This window comes from Hyposmocoma kahamanoa, unplaced genomic scaffold, assembly GCF_003589595.1.
Source record: "Hyposmocoma kahamanoa isolate Upper Pololo Valley unplaced genomic scaffold, ASM358959v1 96570, whole genome shotgun sequence".
Lineage (NCBI taxonomy): Eukaryota > Metazoa > Arthropoda > Insecta > Lepidoptera > Cosmopterigidae > Hyposmocoma > Hyposmocoma kahamanoa.
Window position 1 is genome coordinate 65 of NW_020655227.1, and position 21,851 is coordinate 21,915.

At 36.6% G+C, this 21,851-nt stretch overlaps 1 protein-coding gene across 1 annotated transcript; it reads left to right on the forward strand.

The window, feature by feature from the left end:
• Positions 1–567: 567 nt before the first annotated feature.
• Positions 568–21,380, forward strand: LOC113238538 (vesicular glutamate transporter 1-like; the record flags this gene model as incomplete). Its single annotated transcript, XM_026475364.1, has 8 exons — positions 568–763; positions 7,580–7,698; positions 9,761–9,875; positions 14,110–14,284; positions 14,813–14,913; positions 16,265–16,421; positions 18,909–19,081; positions 21,277–21,380. Coding segments are annotated over 8 exons (1,140 nt in total), but the record flags the coding sequence as incomplete, so codon positions are not given.
• Between the last annotated feature and the right edge of the window lie 471 nt (positions 21,381–21,851).

Here is a 21,851-nt window from a genome sequence, read left to right on the forward strand (position 1 = left end):
TGGATGTTGCAAATAAAATCCGGCGGTTTGAAGACCTCAAGAACAGTCAACCGTGACTATGGGACCTGTAAAGGGCCCGAAACGTCGGTTTGTTTGAAAAAACAAATATACGCGATTTAAATCCGGAAAAATAGTTTCATTTCCTATGTTTAACTATTCTTTACAATTAAAAAAATAAAAACTGTTCCTGCTTTAAATTAGATTTTAAATAACAAGGTACAAGGCTGACCAGTCTGAATTTGTGCTATTTGACTGTTCTATTTATAGAAGGGCATTGCTTCTTTAATATAATGTGTGACTATAGAGACGCTTGTCAAGAACAACACAGAAAAATTCCTTATTTGATCGGCCTAAACAGTTTTCACGTCGATAAATATAGAGACTAACTAAAATATAGAAACACGCAGAGAGCGGGTATGACTAGGGCGCGGGTCGGGTCAGGATCGAGGCGGGTCTAAGTGACCCGCACCCTCTTTCTGCGGTTTTCACGCTTAAATGTCTCACTTAGCTTCTATTACTCCGCCTGTAACAGTAACACTCTTTATGACAATCCACTTTTTCTTCCAGAGACCAATCAAAAGACCATGCGATCTCCGGTGCTCAAGCAACATGGTGTTTCTGGCGACGTCGGCGGTTACTCGTTGCGTTGCTCGCGTTCTTCGGGTTCTTCAACATTTACGCTCTCAGGGTGAACCTGTCAGTTGCAGTTGTCGCCATGACAGAGCCCGTGGAAACCAAGCTCGAGAATGGCACTATTGTTATGGTGAGTAAATTTGCGATATAGGATATCGAAGACTATACTTCTCAATTGTAACCACAGTTGTTCGTATCCCTATGCTTACATGTACTTACTCTAATTTCTGAGTTACGTCTTTGAACGTTTAGTAGCAACACCTTGTGACGACTGCGATGTGACCTCTTCATCCCACCTTTTTTATCACCCTTTTCTTTTTTTTCTTTTTTTTTTTATTCGTTTCACAAAACTGGATACAACTCTTAAATCAAATACAACAGATTGGTTAACATTATAAGGCGAGAAGAGTGTGTCCTTCTAGATGTGAACACAGCGTTTCGTATTTAAAACATAAAGTGCATAAACAAAATTATAGTAAATTAAGATTTACATATCTACTATTTATGAAATAGGAAACAGACAACTAGAATTCATTGCGCAGTCACTATATAATACATTTTCTTATTGAGTTTCTAGCTGAGACCACAGAACAAGAGAATATGTCAAAATCATATCTGATAGCATTATAATAAGAACACATGCGATACACTGGACTGTGTTGACCAAGGTTGGTTCTGCAAGTAGGGAGTGCGAAAGTTTTACGATTGATTAGGCGACTTCCGGGACGAGGTACAGATAGATACAAGCACTCGAGTATATCAGGAGCGTCGATGACACCATGAATAATCTTGAATAAAAAGATCAGGTCAAGCGATTTTCGGCGTTTTTGCAATGAGGAAATATTAAAATAAGATATTCTTTGATATAATACGCATCGGAACTCCGAGCAACTGCGTGGGCATTACCAATAGGTCGGTGCGTGCGGTCCGTGTGATACGGAACAGTGGACGCAGTTGTATGAACTTCTATACAAAGAATACTAAAATCCTTATAATGCGATCCGTCCGATGCATACGCTGCGGATCTGTGGACGCCTACCTTTAAAATACACACTTATGATATGTACAAATATTTATTGACAATGAAAAGTCAGGTGAAAGTGGTGACGTAAACATAATGTAGCATTACAGGTCCTCCCTCTTAATTTTGACAAGGAACTCTGGTTGCCACCAGCTTTTCTATGTGCCTCTTCCAGACTTCTCCGGTGTCAGTTTGGAGCTCGTAATGTAGCTGGCCCAACTTCCTCCTTACTGTTGCAAACACCTACTTAGGACCAGTGGGCATCTAGTTCTGAGCCTGAACTCTCTGGCCCTCTCGCAGAGTCCGTAATGGACGTGACAAATTGCATGCCAGAGATGGAGATGTGGTCGTTGTTGGTTCTACAAATAACGCATTGAAATACATATATTCTGATTTGTACAAATATTTTATTGCCAATGAAAAGTCAGGCGAAGGCGGTGACATAAACAAAATCCAGCTTTGTATACTCGTCATAATATATATCAAATGCTATAACAATTATTGTAAAAAGTGGAAAAGTAACTAACTAAGTTTTGAGCAGCAATTCGCGCCAGACACGATACAGAGCGAAATTTTTTATGATACCATATGACGGGATGAACAAGTGGTAAGTGACAGGCCTGTCCATAACAGTTGCAGAGCCACTCAGAGCTTTAAATCGTAAAGATCTTGCACGCATTTTCCAGTAAGCGGCTATAGTAACTGTTATTTATTCTCGTCATTATATCATACCTCTCTACTCTGAAGTAAAACTAGTCTGTGCTCAAGTTAGTTTATATTTTGAATTAAGAGGCATCAGAGCCTCTATCTAAGCTCAGATCCCAGAATAAGCCCTGTCACGCCCTCGTTAGGTCCCAGTTATCTTTCCCATCCGTCAATTCCGGTTTCTATTCTCACTCTTTCTTTGTTCACGCGGTCAGACTTTGGAAGGCACTTCCCATTACTGTTCACAAAAGTAAATCCTTAGCTATTTTCAAAACGAGAGTTAAGGAGCACCATTTTGTCCACTTTTCCATCCATTTCATGGGTATTATGTTATAATGCATGTATTTACTTAAGTATTTATACAGTAGTAATCACATGTTTATGAAATTGTTTTTTTTATTTACCGACTTCAAAAAAGGAGGAGGTTCTCAATTCGATTGTATGTTTTTATTTTTATTTTATATTTTTGTATGTATGTTACGCGATAACTCCGGTATTTGTGAACAGATTTTCATGATTTTTTTGTTGGAAAAGGGGTACTTCCATAGTGGTCCCATTTCATTTTGAAGAAAATCATCCACCTTTAAGGGTGGATGTTCACGCATGAAGATTCATTTTTATTATAAATAGCGCCTAACTTTAATTTAGGAGCAATTATTTTAATGGTTGATATTGCTATTTCTCCAACTCAAGACGTTTTTCTCTCAATATACTTTGAGTAGTGAGAACCGATTATTATTATCTCCAGTGTCAAGTCCTGTATAGTGGCGAACTAGGAGATATTTCAATAAAACTTAGCAAATAGACGTAATTCCACGTACTTTTGAGGTCGGTTTTTTTAGTACTCTGTATTGAGATTATTTAATTTTGATTACATATTTTTTGTTTTCCTTGTGCTACGTGCAACCTGGTTTTGTAATTATTGTGTCTTGCGTTTAGGTCTGCAGGAAGAAGCAGTCCTTTTGTTTGCCTTTTCTCTTTTTTTACTAAATATATAATATATTTTCCTGTGCAATAAACGATAAAATATACAATGTAATTCACACACAAAAAATAACAATAATGGACGATAAAGTGCAGATGAGTAGTGCATTATGTGATAAAAAAGGTAGAGAAGTGCATGAAAGAAAATTATTTCACTTCGTCTTTTCTTAAGTAGGTCCAAAGAAAAACAATCAACAGACCACAAAGTCCTCTCCTAAGTTTTATAATAATAGAAATGTAACAGCGTAACCTGTTTGAAATAGTTTTGATTTTATTAACGTGCATTTTAAATTAGATTATACCTTTAATGAGATTATTTCGTTTAATTCCCAAGTTTATCATCTTAACAGTTATTTTACTATTAAATGTGTTTTTATAATAAAAATACACAGCTTTGCATTCACAAATTTTGATTAAAGATATACGTCAGCCCGGTACTACTTGCCACATTTATTAATAAAATTGTTTGAAATTTTTACATCACATTAAAAAAATAAAGGTATTAAATTCCCTTGAAATAGAAGAGGAAAAATTCCACCAAAAGCAGCGCCCTTGGGTGTCGAACCCAAGAGACTGGCAATGTTTCCGCTTTTAAGAAATTAAGCTTATTATTTGGCGGAAGTGGCTAAAAGCCTTCTGGCCGCCGGAAGTTTCAACAAATCAAAGTAAAAACGTACAAAATTTTAAATTATTAACATAGTAAGGACCGCATAAAGCAACATATTAAATTAATTATTTATATCAATCTTATATATTAATAAAATATAATAGGCATTCTGTAGCAGTAAAGTTCCTATTGCAAGATTTTGTCCAGGAAGGTAGGTATATCAACCTTAACTAGTTTTGCCGCCAACCAGTAGTGTGAACATTATTACGTTCCGGTTTTGAAGTGTAAGGGTGCTGGCAAAGTGATGCTACTTCCATTGCGCCCGACACCCGGAGACATAAGTTGACAAGTCCCATGTGTCTGTAATTTCACCAGCACTCTTACCCTTAAAAACCGCAACACAGTAATGTTAACATTACTACTTGGCGGCAGAAATAGGTAAGGCGGCAGTATTTCCCTGGACGAACTCTTTCACAAGGAGCTCTACTGCTACTAGATATAAAATAAATAAAGATAATAAAGTTTTATTTGACAGAATGACAGCAACAATTTTTATGATTACCGCGGTCCCCACACTAGGCAAGCCTGTATCGTGGTGTCCCATACAATCGATTTACATAATGTAATGCTTAGCCTCTGAACGAACACATATATATACACATATGTATATATGTACATATACATATATATATTTGTATATAGAAGTCAATCAATCAAAGTATATATAGAGACTTACGTTTTTTAGTTCTTATAGAATTGATAGAGTTAGAAATCTAGACACAATAAACTCATGCCCGTACCGCAGTCATTTCTAGGCACAAGGGAGTTGTATTGCTTTAAATTTTTATTGCCTATCGAATTGAAAAGGTTTCGCATACTCTTTGCTATCGTTTTGCCAACTGTACAATATCACTTGCAAAGCAAGACACTCGTTAATATTCAACCCTATTGCATTACATGTTGGTCGGAAATGCCGAATGATTTTCTTTGCAAACTATGATCACTGTGTAGAATTTTAGCATTTCATTGGTAATTCCTAATCCTCACACATACGGTTCACATTGAACTTAGTTTGTTAATAAAAATTTATGGCGCTTGCCTTTTCTTATGTTTGAGTGCGCCGTAAATGTTTACGACTGATGGATAATAAATTAAAATGAGGTCCTCAAGTGTGCACATTGAAAATAGGAAAAACAACACTGCAACGGCGGTCGTTGACCTATTTTTTTACATAGATAGATAGATAGATAAAAGCTTTATTCACCACCATGACATCAGATACATGACATAGGCATTAACTTATATATAACAATAATGATATTCTTATCTACTAATATTACACTTGGAAGTCATGGCAGTGAAAAAGGCGCTGGCTCAGCATAAATGACGCGGCTGCCCGCGACGCTGGTATTCTGCCAGGACCCTATAGGATAGAGACGCCACTCGCAATCCAACAAAAATCTGATTTCATTTTTAAATTATTAATTTTCAATTTTCAAACTTCTTCCTCCCAACCTCCACACATAATACACTATTTGCAGTCCTGAAACGAGGTACAGCCAAGAGCATAACAAGCCCGGCCATAAAACCTTGGACCTTGGACCGTTCCTATCGCAAGCGGCACAGAGTTGAGATTAAATCTTAAATGTCAAGCACGACGCACTCCCGACCCTGTACGTGGACAAACAAGAGACAACCGCAAATACCCTAGCCACTCATATCCCCAATTTTTGTCAGATACGTTTTTTTTATATATATCCACAGCTGATCAAGTTTAACAGTTTAAAGCATTCTTATCGTAAGTATTATGTCGTACTGCTATTACAATAGTCTTGTAACTCAAAATATGTGAAATTCAAGATTATAATATTGCCGACATATATTGATTACATATAAAACCGTCGCGACGGTTAATAAAACGGTTATATTGCCGTGTAGAGAATCAAATTTTAAACAGCTGTAATATAATCTTGAATTTCACATACGTCGTTAGAATATTGTAAGAAACAATTAAAAGCTATCTATTTAACTCAAAATGAGGCGAACGTCTTGTTAGTAGCAGTTGAGCTCCTTGTGAACGAGTTCGCCCAGGGAAGTACTGCCACCTTACCAATTTCTGCCGCCGAACAGTAATGTCAGCATTACTGTGTTCCAGTTTTGAAGGGGTGGTGAAATTTCAAGCACATGACACTTGTCAACTTATGTCTCAGGATGACAGGCGCATTGGCACTGCAACTTTTATGGACAGGCGTGTAGCTTACCATCAGGCGCACGACTTGTTCATCCCGTCACTTGACATTATAAACAAAAAAATATTATCTGTATTAATTAAATTTTTATTGAATTGATATTCAATTATATTTTGTGAAATTACTCCACTAGTTTGTTATAATTATTAATACAAAGATCGAACACTCAGAAAAAATTCCTTTGATCCGGTCGGATTCGAACCGACGTCTTCTTGCATACCGTGCCAGACGCTATACCAACTAAGCCACGGAACGAACCAACGGACCTCACGAATTCTTCTATGTGCTTGCGTCGTGTCTTTGTACTTGGTCTTTCAACGACTTTTTAGTCGTAGCGCCGTCTATGAGAAATCTATGACAGATTTATCACCCAGTTAGTACCTTTACAGCTACCAGTCCTGGCGAGAGATGTCGCTATTCACTGTATTAATAAAATTTTTATTGAATTGATATTCAATTATTTTTTGTGAAATTACTCCACTAGTTTGTTATAATTATTAATACAAAGATCGAACACTCAGAAAAAATTCCTTCGATCCGGTCGGATTAAATAATATTATCTGTGTTGAAACAGAAGTGTGTTCCTTTGTGAAGTTTAATTGTCCGGCAATTGTGAAATATGAATACAGGTGCTTATGCCATAGTATAAATAAGAACAAGTAGGGCAACTCACGCCTGTTCAGCGCATCAATGTTACATGTTAGTATGATCTGTACGCATAACGTGATCAATTTTGAAATTGTATATTAGATATACAAAACATATGTGTATTGCATAAACTAGCGATTCGTTCTGTGTAGGTACCATTTGGGTTCTCAGATTTATCTCAGAGAAAAGTTTAAGGAGACTGGTATCATGACTGTGGCATCGCAGTACATTTACTCAAATATTTTGTAAGCCCGTAAAAATACATAATTTCAATAAGAAAGAAGATATCCATAATATTAACCTTAGAACTAAGTCCAAACTCATGGTACCACGTTTCCGTTTAACTAAGGTAAACGATTCTTTTATGGGGAACTGTATACATTTATACAATAAAATTTCGGAGGATACATTAAGATTATCATTTCCTAAGTATAAAACTTACATTAAAAGTGTTTTAATTGAAAAGTCATATTACAAAATTGTAGAATATGTGTTAGATAAAGATGTATGGAAAGACAACGTGAGTTTATTTGAAAAGAGCAATCCCTAGAGTTTCTTGTTTGTACTTCTCAAGGAGGTCAGCGTAGTGAATGAGCAATAGCTTAAAAAATGACGTTTTCAAGTGTAAAAACTTTACCTATGGAATAAATGATTATTTTGCTTTGACTTTGACAAATTCCAGTGCGTATTGTTGCAATAACTTATTTTTAAAAACTGCATTAAATTTACCAGGTGCCAGAGTTCGACTGGTCTTCTCAGACGAAGGGGCTGGTGCTGAGCTCGTTCTTCTACGGGTACCTGGTCACGCAGCTGCCGGGCGGGTGGCTTGCGGCTAAAATAGGAGGTAACAGGTTCGTTCCATTTGCACCAAAATAACAAACTATCAAATTCCCATCAATAAAACCCATCGAGTATACCTATAATCAGAAATAAAGACAAGATAAGGGCCACCCGTCTCTGGCAACACATCAGGCAAATGGGCCTTATATCATTTTTAAATATCGACTCTCGATGCGCTGAAATCACAAATTAGAAAACTGAAATAGTACAGTGCCAACAACTGACCCGTGTGTACGTCTCCGTATATACCAAAAATATTCAGTATTTATTCTAATAATGATAATAATATCTCTATGGGGGGCTGTTCCATTTGGTGGTGTGGGAATATCAGCAAAACATCTAATTACAAAACAAACGGAATCACATTTCATCGGTAATTAAATATTAAATATGTCATTTTTAAATATTCGTCCATTATAGCAAAGTTCAAGTTAAACTGGTCGATTTGAAATAAAACGATTGACGACACCCGTCAATTAAAGCAAAAGTCACTACTTGGCAGAAAAGTTTTCAAACAAATTAAATGACGTTTCGTCTCTATTTCTGGTTATATACTCGATGATAGACCCTCACAATAACTCAAGTAAAGATATGGACAGTTAGTTGAAGATTTACAAACACCTTCGAAAATGTTATGCCTCTGGCGTAAAGACTTCATGACGATGAAGAAGACTGCTCAGAAGAGAGAGAACATTTCCTATAATATACCTGTAATCTTAGAATAATAACGCATGGAATGATAGTTTCATATCAAACGAATTGTTACAAGTGAGGCAAAAATCAAATTCATGTAGGCTAGTTTTAGTAGTAGGTTAATTTTCGGTTTTAGTGAATATTTATATAAAAATACAAGTTGAAACGCGTTACTTCCTTGTGGAATGTGATGTTAGTATCTATTTTATGTTTGTCTGACTTCTTTTTACACTCATTTACCGCACAATTCGTCATTTTTAGCTAAAATCTTGATCTGTTCGCGGTGCAAGTTGACCTTGAGCCATGAAGGCCCGCCCGCTCGTGTAGGCCCATTGGGAGCGCTTCAATTTGCCTCACTTAGCGTGTGCGGACTAGGTTTCTATGCCTTATTATTCTAAGCCTGTAATTGAAAAAAGTAGTATAATAATATTTTTTTTTATAAAAAACCCGACCTCAAAAGTTTTTGAAATTACATCTACTTGAGTACCAAGTTGTATTGGAATCAGTTAACGGAATATGGGTGAAATATAATAGAAACCTGATTTATCCACTAATTTCTCTTCCTTAGAGGTGGAATATTTACTTTAACAAAGTTCAAATACCCCCTTTCAAACAAAAATGAATCTTCGAAATCTCGTAACACACTACTAAAAAAATACAGTCGAATTGAAGCATTGGGAACAAACAAGGGCGTTCGGCACCAAAGCCCGTTTTGATGTTATTGCATCAAAAACACTATCTAGTTATCTTGTGACAAAAACTAATGCGTAAGCTTCATTCATTTAGAGGGTGACGCTCCGCCCTCATTGCTAAGATTATAAATGTGTGTTGGAATTTCGAACACGAGTGGTAAAGTGTGCAGTTTGTAAAAACTTATTTCAATTTAAAACAAATGCTCAAATGAATGAAACGTGCGACTTCATCCTCAACATGGAGCATCTAGGAGGCCAGTGAGACCTGCTCAAGATGATACTGTCAATTCATTTAAATCCAGCGAACTTAATGAATGATTAAAAATACGTTTAAATTAGTTTCAATGTAACTTTTAAATAAAACTCCTTAAAAAGCAATAATAAAACGAACGCCACATTAATTTGGTGCAACAAGGGCGGATAACACAAGGAAAAAATATATATTTTCAAATACTTCTTATTGTTTTAAATAATAATAAAGTATATAAGAGTCATATTATAAATATTAAAGAAATGTAAGACATTCAAACTTTATTTTAAATTTTCTCGAACCTCACTTTTAAGTAAAACTTTTACTTAAGTTTTTACACCCAATGCTTCAATTGAGAACCTTCCTCTTTTTTTGAAGTGGCTAAAAATTAATTTGAGAATGAAGGCAAAATTTGTGATTTCAAACTGTCTTGCGCAGGGTGTTCGCGATCGGCATCGGAGCTACGTCCCTGCTGACCCTGTTCACGCCGCCGCTTGCGCACATCAGTACCGGCTTGCTGATTGCTGTCAGAGTACTAGAAGGTCTATTTGAGGTAATAATCAAGACAATCGCGTACACTTGCTTGCCATCGTGGTAAAAGAATTTGCCAATCGGCGTAAGGTTCTGCTCGCCGACTCACAGTGGGCTGATTTCGAAAAGTGTGGACTTAAGGCTTGAAATTGTTAGAATCGGATACTACTAGTCAATATGATAATTTTATGTTTTGGAACTTTTTTCGTATCTTCATCTATACCAATATTATAAAGAGGTAAATTTTTGTAAATTTGAATATTTGTATTTCTGGAACTACTCAACCGATTCAGAAAATTCTTTCATTAATAGAAAGTTACAGCATCCCCGAGTGATATAGGCTGTTGTAATAGGATTAATATTGGAATCTTTATACGGGGCGCAACTAGTAGTTATAGTTTTTGAGTAATAACACTTTAAAAAATGTTTGTAGAAATATTTAAGATTTGACGTAACTTATTTTAATTTCGATATTATGCGGTACATTCTCGACACGATAAAAGATAGCACACATAAAATTAATGCCAATCAAAAAGATAATAACATTATTAATATCAAGACGCAGCAGTCTCATCACCCTAAAATGTCACTTGTTTTGCTAAAAAACACACGTGTAAACAATCGGGAGCTTATCATAAACACGAACAAAAGATCAAGGTTGTTAAGAAATATGCTTATCTTTGACAATTGTGGTCAAGTTAGAATAATAGCAGGTAGTAATTAGGTCAGTTTGTCCCATTCGAGTAAACTTCTCTCAGAACGTGATTACATTTCGTAAGAAACGTACTATTTATTTTGAAATAATACCCTTTTCTTGGAAGTTTTATAAAAATGGTTGGTGAATTGGTGACTAACCTAGACTTATTTGTAAAACTAAAAAAAAGTGGCAATATTAAAAATGCTGCGGCATTATTTGATATTATAACATTTAGTTTAAACAAAAATTTAAGCGAAGACAATATCAAAAAGTTGAAAGCGTTTTGTGCAACATATTGTTCTAATCTTCACAGAAATTGGCTCAGTGCTAATAGAAGAGAAGAAGATTGTATAAAGAAATATAGTAAATGGTTGGATGCAGATGTATTATGGCCCGATTATGTTAGGAGTGCTTCAGAACAAAGCGACGAACCATCTACGACCACGCCTATTACATCAGCACAATTTGCAACATCATAAAAAATAAGCGGTGGAACCTATACTGAGTTGAGTCCAAGAAAACCTTTCTGTGATTTAGGGCCTAAACAAAAAAGAGTCGTGCTGAGAATATTGATAACACAATGTCTTATGATGAGATATCGTACGTACATTCCATGAAATGAAAAGCTGATGGTCATGGTGACATTGCCAAAATCGTTGATTACTTGCTTAAAAATCCACACGATGTGAAAAAAGTAAAAGAATGTAATAGTAACAAAACTGAAAAACCATTGTTTGATGCAGATGAGGCTTTAGGTTTGTTTGTATCACGAAAACTATCCAAGTGGCAGTATAATACATTGAGAAAAAGTGTTGCAGAAAAAGGTGTGCATATATTTCCTTCCTACTTTAAACTCCAAAAAGCAAAACAGTCGTGCTATCCACCTAAAGAGGAGATTACACTAACAGAGACCACTGCTCAAATAAAATTGCAAGCGCTCTTAGATTTGACAGCAAGCAGATTATTAAAAGCTATACCGTTAAATGACGATTGTAAACAAATGAAACTAATAAGTAAATAGGGTTTTGACGGTGCCTCGAATCAAGTTACATATAAGCAAACAATAGAATCAGAAACGGAAGATAATGGAGATGATTCCAGCGTATTTATGGGAAGTTTAGTACCCATCAAGTTAGTTTCTGGAGAATCAACGATTTGGGAAAACGACTCGCCAAATTCAACACATGTGTCGCCCACTATTTTTTAGATTCTTTAAAGAGAATAAAGCAACCATAATACAGCAAAAGACATCAGAAGAATCTGAAATTGACCAACTGCAGACTACAAAAGTAGAAGATATTTAAATTACTCATTCCTAATTGCTTACTATGATAGACAGTAAAGCCACAGCAATTTTAAGTGAAACATCAATGCAACGATGTTATATGTATATGTAAAGCGTCTCCCAAAGAAATCAATGAGTTAGATCTTACATCATCAAAAAATATAGATACCGAGTTATATAAATATGGCCTATCCTCATTGCATATGTGGATGCGTATGATGGAGTGTATTCTTCACATAGCGTATAGATTAGATTTGAAAACGTGGGTTGTGAAAGGTGAACAAAAAGCCGCTCTGGAAACTAGAAAAAAATTATTCAGGACGCCTTTAAAGTTCAAATGGGTTTATTGGTTGATGTTGTTAAACAAGGTCATGGTACAACGAATGATGGAAATACGGCAAGACGATTTTTCTCAAACTATAAAACATCAGCTTCATTCATCACTACAGGTGTTGATGAAAATTTAATTAAAAGGTTTGCCACAATTTTGCAAGTCATTTCTTCGGGACAAACAATAAATATAACAAAATTTAAAGAATATGCTGAAGTAACTATGACAAAACCTTAGGTAAACTTGCTGATATTTGAAATGCAATTGTTGAAAGAAATTGTTAAAAGCGTTTGCTATTTGGGTATTGTCTGTCAGTCGTCATCATCGTCTGTCGTCATCTTTTATACTCGATATGTTTCTGTCAAATTTTTGTTCTGCTTGGTTTGTTAATTTATTATACACCACGATTCTTTGATTTTATTTAGTGCTCTGTTAATCCTATTTAAAGTTTGGAACTTAGCATGATATAATACTTTTTCTATTTCTAGGGAAGTTTTATTTTTAATAATAATATACAACAAAAGAATTTAAAAACTCAATGTATATCACTATAAATATACTGAGGATGAAACTATGACAAATGCGCCCTACTTCTTTACACCATGGATGCGTAATAGATTTTTTTTTTAATTTATAACATTTTCAACCCAGACCGTTATATTAGAAAACTCGCACTGAACCGCAAGTGCAGATATAGATTTTATGGTAACTCGAGACTACAACTATATGGATCAATACATTATTTTTTGAAAAAATTTGAGATTTCAGAGATATACCCCAATTTCACTTTTTCTCCATACAAAAAAAGTTTCAGAGCCATATAACTATAAAATTACTGTGTCAATCGAAAATATTCACATGACAGTTTATGATTGTATTGGTGAGTAAAATCAATATCCATCATCATATTTATAAAAGGAGTTGTTTAATTTTCAAGTACCCCTAAGTCCACTAGCGATCATTTTCAGCCCACTGTGCGACTGTTGCCCAGGCGTCAGGCGTACAAAAAAGTATGTCGAGCGGGTGGGCTCCTTTCGTGCACCCCATTAAAACAATACATTTTGTTACAATTCAGTTTGTTTGTAAAAACAAATACTTATAGGTGATTTATGTCCGGAAAAATAGTTTCATTCTCTAGTGCTTTAGTTACTACTTTGGAATCAGGGCAACGTGTGTGATATTATTTATTATTGCCTAATAGTTATATCTTATAACTAGTTTACATCTATTTAATGAAGAATTAATTACCCGAATTTTAACTTTTGAGTAGTCTAACATTGATTCGTGTCTTTGTGAAGTTATATGTGCACTAATACAACATTAAATATAATTTAATAAAGCCACGCCTACCGGGGAGTGTGCAGAGTGCGGGAAGATCGGCCACTTTATCAAAAAATAGGGTTGATATCAATCTTAAGTCAAAGGGACGATATAGTCGACGATGAAGCGTGCCGACCTAAATAATGCCTATTCACTCACACCTTGTAAAGGCCCAAGTTATAGCGTTCAGGGAAGAGGTCTGCAGGCAGGGAATTCCACTCCATAACCATTCGGTATATAATTGTGGATTAGGTGTGTTGGCGAGACGCTTGCCTAGCAGTTTTCAATGGAGGGGGAAAGAGAAGAAATAGAAATACTTTGGGATTTTTCGAACGTATTTTATGTAGCGATTGACAACAACAAATAAAAAAACATAACGTCACAAGGAATACAAAATTTAAAGGAATATAAAAACAGACCACATCAAAAAGAATGTGCTCACACACAATGTGATTGTTTGCACGCATAAATTAAGTTAAAATTTAATTAATTACTTTTATTTAATACGTGTAAACTAGTCATTATTATAAATAAACTTATAACTATATATTTTAAGTGAGAAAATAACATCAGGATTCTTTCTCTTGAGACGCAATAATGCAGACAGCCTTCCCGTTCCCTAGGGCGTAACGTACCCCTGCATCCACGCCGTGTGGTCCCGCTGGGCGCCCAGCGAGGAACGCGCGCGTCTGGCCACATTCGCCTTCAGCGGCAGCTACGCCGGCACCGTCGTCTCCATGCCTATATGCTCCTTGCTGGCGCACTACACCGGCTGGCCGGGGATATTCTACGTTTTTGGTGAGTCTAACCCGATGTGACTACGGTGCCCGGACACAGTCCATGCAACACCAGATTCATCCCCTAGTTTGCCACCTTTAGAGTTTGCACTCGTTTGCACTGAAATATAGACACAACGCCAACAACTGACCTGTGTGTACGTCTCCGTATATTCCAAAAATATTCTGCATTTATTGTAATAAAGACAATATCTCTAACAATGGCGTGCTGTTCCATTCGGTGGTATAGGGGAAAACAGCAAAACGTCTAATTACAAAACAAACGCAGTCAAATTTCATCGGTAGTTAAATATGTGATTTTGCAATTTTCGTCGATTATAGCAAAGCTCAAGTTAAACTGGTAGTTTTGAAGTGAAACAATTGACGGCACCCGTCAATTGTTTCTGATTCGGGCTGGCCAATCTCAAATCATCAAAATAGTTTTCAATTGAATTAAATGACATTTCGTCTATATTTCTGGTTATAATATACACGATGGTTTCCACAAATAGTTAATTATTAATAATGAAATGTTATGGTGACATTGCAGGCATAGCAGGGCTCGTGTGGACGACGATCTGGTGGCTCGTAGTGAAGGAATCGCCCGAGCACGACCCGCTCATTACTCCCGCAGAACTTAAGTACATACAGGTGAGAATTATTTGAAATGTCAACTTTGAAAGTTTATTCTATGGTAGTCTTCAATTTTCAAAACTTGTTAATAGTTCAAACTAGACGGTATTATTTGGCACCCATGTGATGATTATAAGTGAAACATGAATCTGGTGCACGCTAGACATTCTAAACACAGCATCCTAGAAACGTTTTCGGCTAAACTCGATGCGCCGATGCTTCCTCATTTCATCCAGGTTCTGGAAATTACGTTTTTGTGGTAATGTATGGTTCTGATAATGTATGTTTTTGTGGCTTGTTTCTGTATCTACTAATAATAGTTGTAAGTTAAAATTGTCTGTATTTACTGGGAAGTGGACCTTGGATGCCAAATAAATTATTTATTTATTATCATTATTTGAAAATAATAATGTGCCAGACAATCACACCAATAGCTTAGCCTCAAAACTAGGGAATTCCCTGTACTATGAGCACCAAAGCAACGGAATTCACTCTAGGGCACTTCCCAGAACACCTAAACCAACTTAGAAATGTTCATTTCTCGAATTAGTCCTACTGGAAATCCAACTCGGGGCCTCTGCATCTTAAGCCCCCAGTGTGAATTATTAAGCTACCGATTTTGTAAAAATACGTTAACACTTCCTTAAGAGTTTGATGAACCCACGCACGCACGCATGCACGCACGTACGCGCGCACGCACGTATGCACGTACGCACGCTTGGTCCTACAATCCTTTACTTCAAGGCCTCTACAATAACATAGGACTATTTCCTCACACTTGCTCGTAAATAGTATGCAAAACTTGACTAGAATGCCTCAAATAAAATCCTCGGGCCTTTTTTGTATTCTTTCGGTGAGGATTTTTTTTTTAATTTGTAGCACGACATACTTCCTTACATAGATCAGGTTTAAACTCAAACAAGGAGGTTACTTAAGTTCAAAATTGAAACATTCGCTTAAAGTGTTATCGAAACAGAAATTTTATTGCAATACGTACCACTACGTACATACCACTTATATTAAATCATAGTATAAACATATCATTACGAATTTCTTATAATTGATTTTAATTATTTTGTGTATAAACATTTTGCAATTTTTTTTACTATTCATCATGGCTGTATGCGTCTTTACTTTTTACAACATTTTAGTTCGAGTTGTATTATCTATTGAAGAATTGCTAGCAGGCCATCGGTTGATAAAAAAAACTACAACACAACACAATTGTTGTGAACCATATTTATTCATACAAGAAATAAACATTGTATTTATTACCTCGCAAATGTGATGACAAACATTGTACGTATTACGAACTAATGTTTCTATCTCTCTTCTATCAGCTGACCGACATACTTGGGGTCCTTTGCAGGAGTCCCGCGGCACTCCGCTGGTGGAGGGCTCCAAGGTGCGGCACCCCTGGCGGGCCATGCTGACGTCAGCGCCCGTGTGGGCCATAGTGGCCGCGCACTTCAGCGAGAACTGGGGCTTCTACACGTTGCTCACGTTCCTGCCCACCTTCATGCAAGGTCAGTCACTGTGTGTATTATAGTTCAAAATATTAAGTTTTCCACCCTGCCTGTAATGAGGTTACATCTGCAAAATAACGACTTTTCAGGAAAGAAGTATAAAGATTCTAAAAACAAAATTAGTCGAAACTTTTTATGCTATAATCGGAGAGTTAAAAATTTCACACATACATAATTTGTTTCATGTATTTAGGCTATTATTTTCTTGACTTTCATGTGATAAACCTTCCTTTGACGTATGATCACATGTAAGCAAAATAATTTTTTTAATGCACGCACTCATACTAGGGAAACCCTGTGTCGCGGGTACTATGGACACACTTAGACAACCACAAATTACACCCAAGCTCACGAGAGAAATAAATGTAGGCTATACAAATATTTCTCCTAACCCGGGGATGGAACCCGGGAGCTCTGCGTGGCAGTCCAGCATAGCAACCGTTCGGCCGAGGAGGCATTGCGACTGTGTCACTCTCCATTTAGTAGCAATAAAGGTCCTTGTTAAAGAGTTCGTCCAGGGTACTGCCACCGTACCTGTTTCTGAAAAGCAGTAAAGCTCTTATTTAAATGATCGTTTTAAATTTGCAAAAGCAGCAGGCAAAATATCTAAACGGTCATCTTTTTTAATTATTGATCCTTTATCTCTGAGACAGAAAATGAATTAAATCAATCGATATATGTGTCGATATATTTTAATCTGTTCTGGGCTATTGTATGATTTGTGTTAATTAACTTTGATAGCTTCATGTTGAGCATTAAGTGTCGTATTCGAGAACTCTACTCAGTGCTCAAGTCAGGACTTGAGTATGATTCAAAGCACTAGAAATCATACTCAAGTCCTTGCCATTAGGGTCGTATTTCCAGTGCTTGAAATCATACTCAAGTCTGCTCAAATCCTGACTTGAGCATTCAGTAGAGTTCTGGAATACATCCCTAAAACTTAGACAAATGAGCATTAAAAAAATTTTGACATTTTGTCTCCATTACTGGTTATATACTCGAATATTAATTAAGTATTGAACATAATAATAGTGTTACCTTGAATGCAGTTCGTTTATAATTTATCCGTAGATCAACTAATATACATAGGGCGCACTGTAAGTTTCCGGAACTGGTTGTAACCAGTTCCGGAAACTTACAGTTTATGTATAAACAATATTTAAAAAGTAATTACAATATTTGAAAATGGAACTCTTTAGCTGTAGAATGCAGTTTGCTTCAATTTAACAATTTTGCAAATTGCAATTTAACAGCTCAGTGGAGCTTCACTCTGCTTCTAACTGCTTTTTGATTTGCATTTCGTGATGGTCGCCCGTCCACTGCTGTGAACAACAAAAACACCGATGCTGTGCGCCGTATGATCAAAACAGACAGGCATGTAACATACCTTGAGATTCGGGCATCTTTAAGCATGAGTCAAATACAATCAATACTACACAAACATTTGGGTATGAAAAAGCTGTGCTCTCGGTGGATCCCACACAATTTGACTGAGGCTCAAAAAACGGATCGCGTCACATGGTGCAATGCCATGCTTACCAGATTCAACGAAGGGGCGTCAAATTTGGTGTGGGATATAGTAACAGATGATGAGGGATTAGCCGAAAACAACCAAAGTGGCGCGCGGGTAAAGTGCCTCTAAGCGGATGATTGCTTCTTTTTTTAATAAAACTGGACACGTGGCTACTGTTGCTTTGGAGAATCGTTGTACCGTGAATAGTGATTGGTACACGAACATTTGTTTGCCGGAAGTTATTGACAGACTCCGTAAAAATAACCGTAAACGCCGTATCATCTTGCACCACGATAATGCCACACGGCCAGAAAGACAAATGAATTTTTGAAGGTGAACAACGTTGACCTTATGAGCCATCCCGAGTACAGTCCTGACCTGGCACCTTGTAACTTTTATTTATTTCCAAAAATTAAGAACCAGTTACGCGGTCAACGATTTTCATCACCTGAAGAGGCTGTCGAAGAGTATGAAAATATGTTTCAGAGATTGTCACGGAGGAGTGGCATAAATGTTTTCAAAATTGGTTCATTCATACGAGAAAGTGCATTAACGCTAACGGAGATATTTTGAGAAATAATAAATACATTTCTGACCATTTATGTTATTTTTTTCTTATTCATTCCGGAAACTTATAGTGTGCCCCACGTGGATGGAACAATTAATATATAAATGAAACATAAAAAAATATAGTTTAATTTAAAAAAGTGCATTTACAATAGATCAATTATTTATTTGAGAATCAAATAATATTATCCCAGAGAAAAAGGTAGACAATGCCATAGGTATCATGCCTAGGATGCTGGCTATGACTCCCCTTCAGTTAGCTAAACTTATTTTTTGAGAGAGAGAGGGCTGCCTCTGGTCAACAGATGCAAAGCTTGTTAGGATCTTACCAGTGGCCTCCAGAGATCCAAGGTTTTCACCGCAAAATGTTTTATTATATTAACCTTTATACTTTTCTGAATTTCTAGACGTCTTCAAGTTTGAAACGTCGCAGACCGGATGGCTATCCGCCATACCCTACCTGGCAATGGCCATAGTGTTGCAAGTGGCCGGCCATATGGCCGACTGGCTGCTGAAGCGACGCGTCATGTCCAGGACCAATATTAGGAAGTTGTTTAATTGTGGAGCCTTCTTAGCGCAAGTGAGTATAAAAATTGGTCAACTCTCGGATTCTGCAAAGAGTAGGCAGGCGTCAAATTGTCGATTAAACAACGCTAATAGAACGCCTGCTATGTGCGTCGGACCTTTAAACTAGTGATGTAACTGAAGTTTCAAATTTTAGCAGAAACAGATGCGTGAATACTATAAATATACTGCAGTACTTGTTTTTGGTTTCATAATTGCACTTAACACAACACAAGACTGCTAAGCGCGCTCCTCATCCTTTGCAAACGTTGTACAGTTCTATTATAAAAGTTGCGGAAGCAAAAACGGAAATAAATGTGAAAAAAGCGTACGTAACTCCGCTGTTACGAAATCAGCAAGGCCTGTTGCACATAAATTATAGAACGTACAACCCATGACAGCTTTCTATTTGCAGAATTCTTGAAAAGCAATAGTTATCGAGTTCTTAGGTTGTCGCGATTGTTACACATGTAAAGGGCCCGTAACGTTGGTTTGTTTGAAAACAAATATACGCGATTTAAATCCGGAAAAATAGTTTCATTTTCTAAGCAACAGTTACTCATACGTATCTATCGAGGATTTGATGGCTTAACTAATTTAGAGATTTAGCCCATCATCAATCAGGACCAGAGATGGGCGAGATCCCTGGTTTTTACCCGGCTCTTTGTCAACGTGTTTTAATGTGATTGAAACCCATTATATACACCCGGAATCGAGGGCAAAACCTATTTGCAACTAAATATTAGTAAATACTACAAAATGTTTATTGCTTGCTTCCATATTTCACCTTTCTATTGAATCTATTTGCTTGAAAATTGCGTTAAAATGAGAACACCTAAATCGGTTTTCATAAAAATCGAATTGTAATGTGCGTCACTAGTTGTAAGTCAGAGTTCACAGGATTTCAAGATGGATATTGTGTGGAATTGCCTCTTTTTCTTCTAAAAAGATTGTTTACATTTTATGGAATTTATATTCAATTATTTTTATGTGAAATTACTCTACTCGTTTGTTATAATTATTAATATAAAGACCGAACACTTAGAAAAAATTCCTTCGATCCGGCCGGATTCGAACCGACGTCTTGTAGCATACCGCGCCAGACGCTATACCAACTAAGACACGGAACGAACCAGCGGACCGCACGAATTTTTCTATGTGCTTGCGTCGAACCTTTGTATTTAGTTTTTCAACGACTTTTTAGCCGTAGCGCCATCTATGATAAATCTATGATATTTCGTCACACCTTTACAGCTACCAGCCCCGGCTAGAGATCCAGCTAGGGATCGAAGGCATTTTTTCTGAATATTCGATCTTTGTATTAATAATTATAAGATTTTTTACATCGAAATTTGTAATTAGTATGAAATTGTACATAATTCCGTATGCGCCGTTTCTGCCCACGATTTTGGGCAGACATGGGTACAAACCCGGTTAAAATTGTCGATGGGATTTTAATATACTGCCCATCTCTGATCATGGCTAATACGGATTGAGCACATCACACGATTTCCAAATGTTTTAAATCGTCGTTTAGATTTCATTACTTTTGTTCATTCACAAACATCGAGTATATAACCAGAAATAGAGACGAAATAAGGACCATATATTCCTGGTAACACATTAGCGATACAGCTCTTATAAATATCAACTCTCGTTTGCACTGAAATATAGACAGGCCAACTACTGACCTGTGCGTGCGTCTCCGTACATTCCAAAAAATATTCTGTATTTATTGTAATAAAGATAATATCTCTAACAATGCCGTGCTGTTCTATTCGGTGGTGTGGGAAAAACAGCAAAAACATCTAATTACAAAACAAACGGAATCATATTTCATCGGTAATTAAATATGTAATTTTGCAATTTTCGTCCATTATAGCAAAGCTCAAGTTAACTGGTCGATTTGAAGTGAAACAGTTGACGACACCCATTGACGACACCCGTCAATTGTTTCGAACTCGGGCTAGCCAATCGGAGCGCAGTTGTCACAGTAATGATATGGCAGAATAGTTTTCAAACAAATTAAATGACATTTCGTCTCTATTTCTGGTTATATACTCTATGTTCACAAATGTACATAACTCAGAGACAAAAGTCATAGGTACAAGCCGCTACAGGTGTTCAAACTGTCGAACGCTACATCCTTGTCCGATAGTATTTCTACGTTAGAATTAAATTTCTTGTCGTAACCCTCCTGTTTGTCCGCAGACGCTGTTCATGGTGTGCGCGGCGTACTCATCGTCGGTGACGAGCTGCGTGGTGTTCCTCACCATCGCCGTGGGTCTCGGCGGCTTCGCCTGGTCGGGGTTCAGGTACATATCTATTTTTATTACTAACTTTAACCATGTGCGCCGATGATAACGTCGTCGTAGCCAGCGACGAAGTGATCAACATGTTTTTCAGATGTTTAAATAATTACAACTATTTTATAAAAAAAAACGACTTACACACATAATACCAGTCTAATGAGCTGTTTATTAATAGAGGCTTAGTATTTCTTATTGATGTCAGTGAGAACAAACAAACGAATAAAGATGAATGCCTACACCATTTCAGGATCCTTGTGGTTGACCAGCTGTTAAACGCACAGAACAATAAATACAGTACACGTGCACGGCGCTTGTGCTAACAGTACGCAAAGTTCCGCATACTTGGACTCAGTCCGCGCAAAAGCTCTAAAATCGTGGAAAAATGCCTTATTTTGCTAGTTTGGAGTGCAAAAATTATAGTCGCATTTGTAATAATAGGGGTTAAAGTATGAAATTGCCGATTTGTACTGAAAA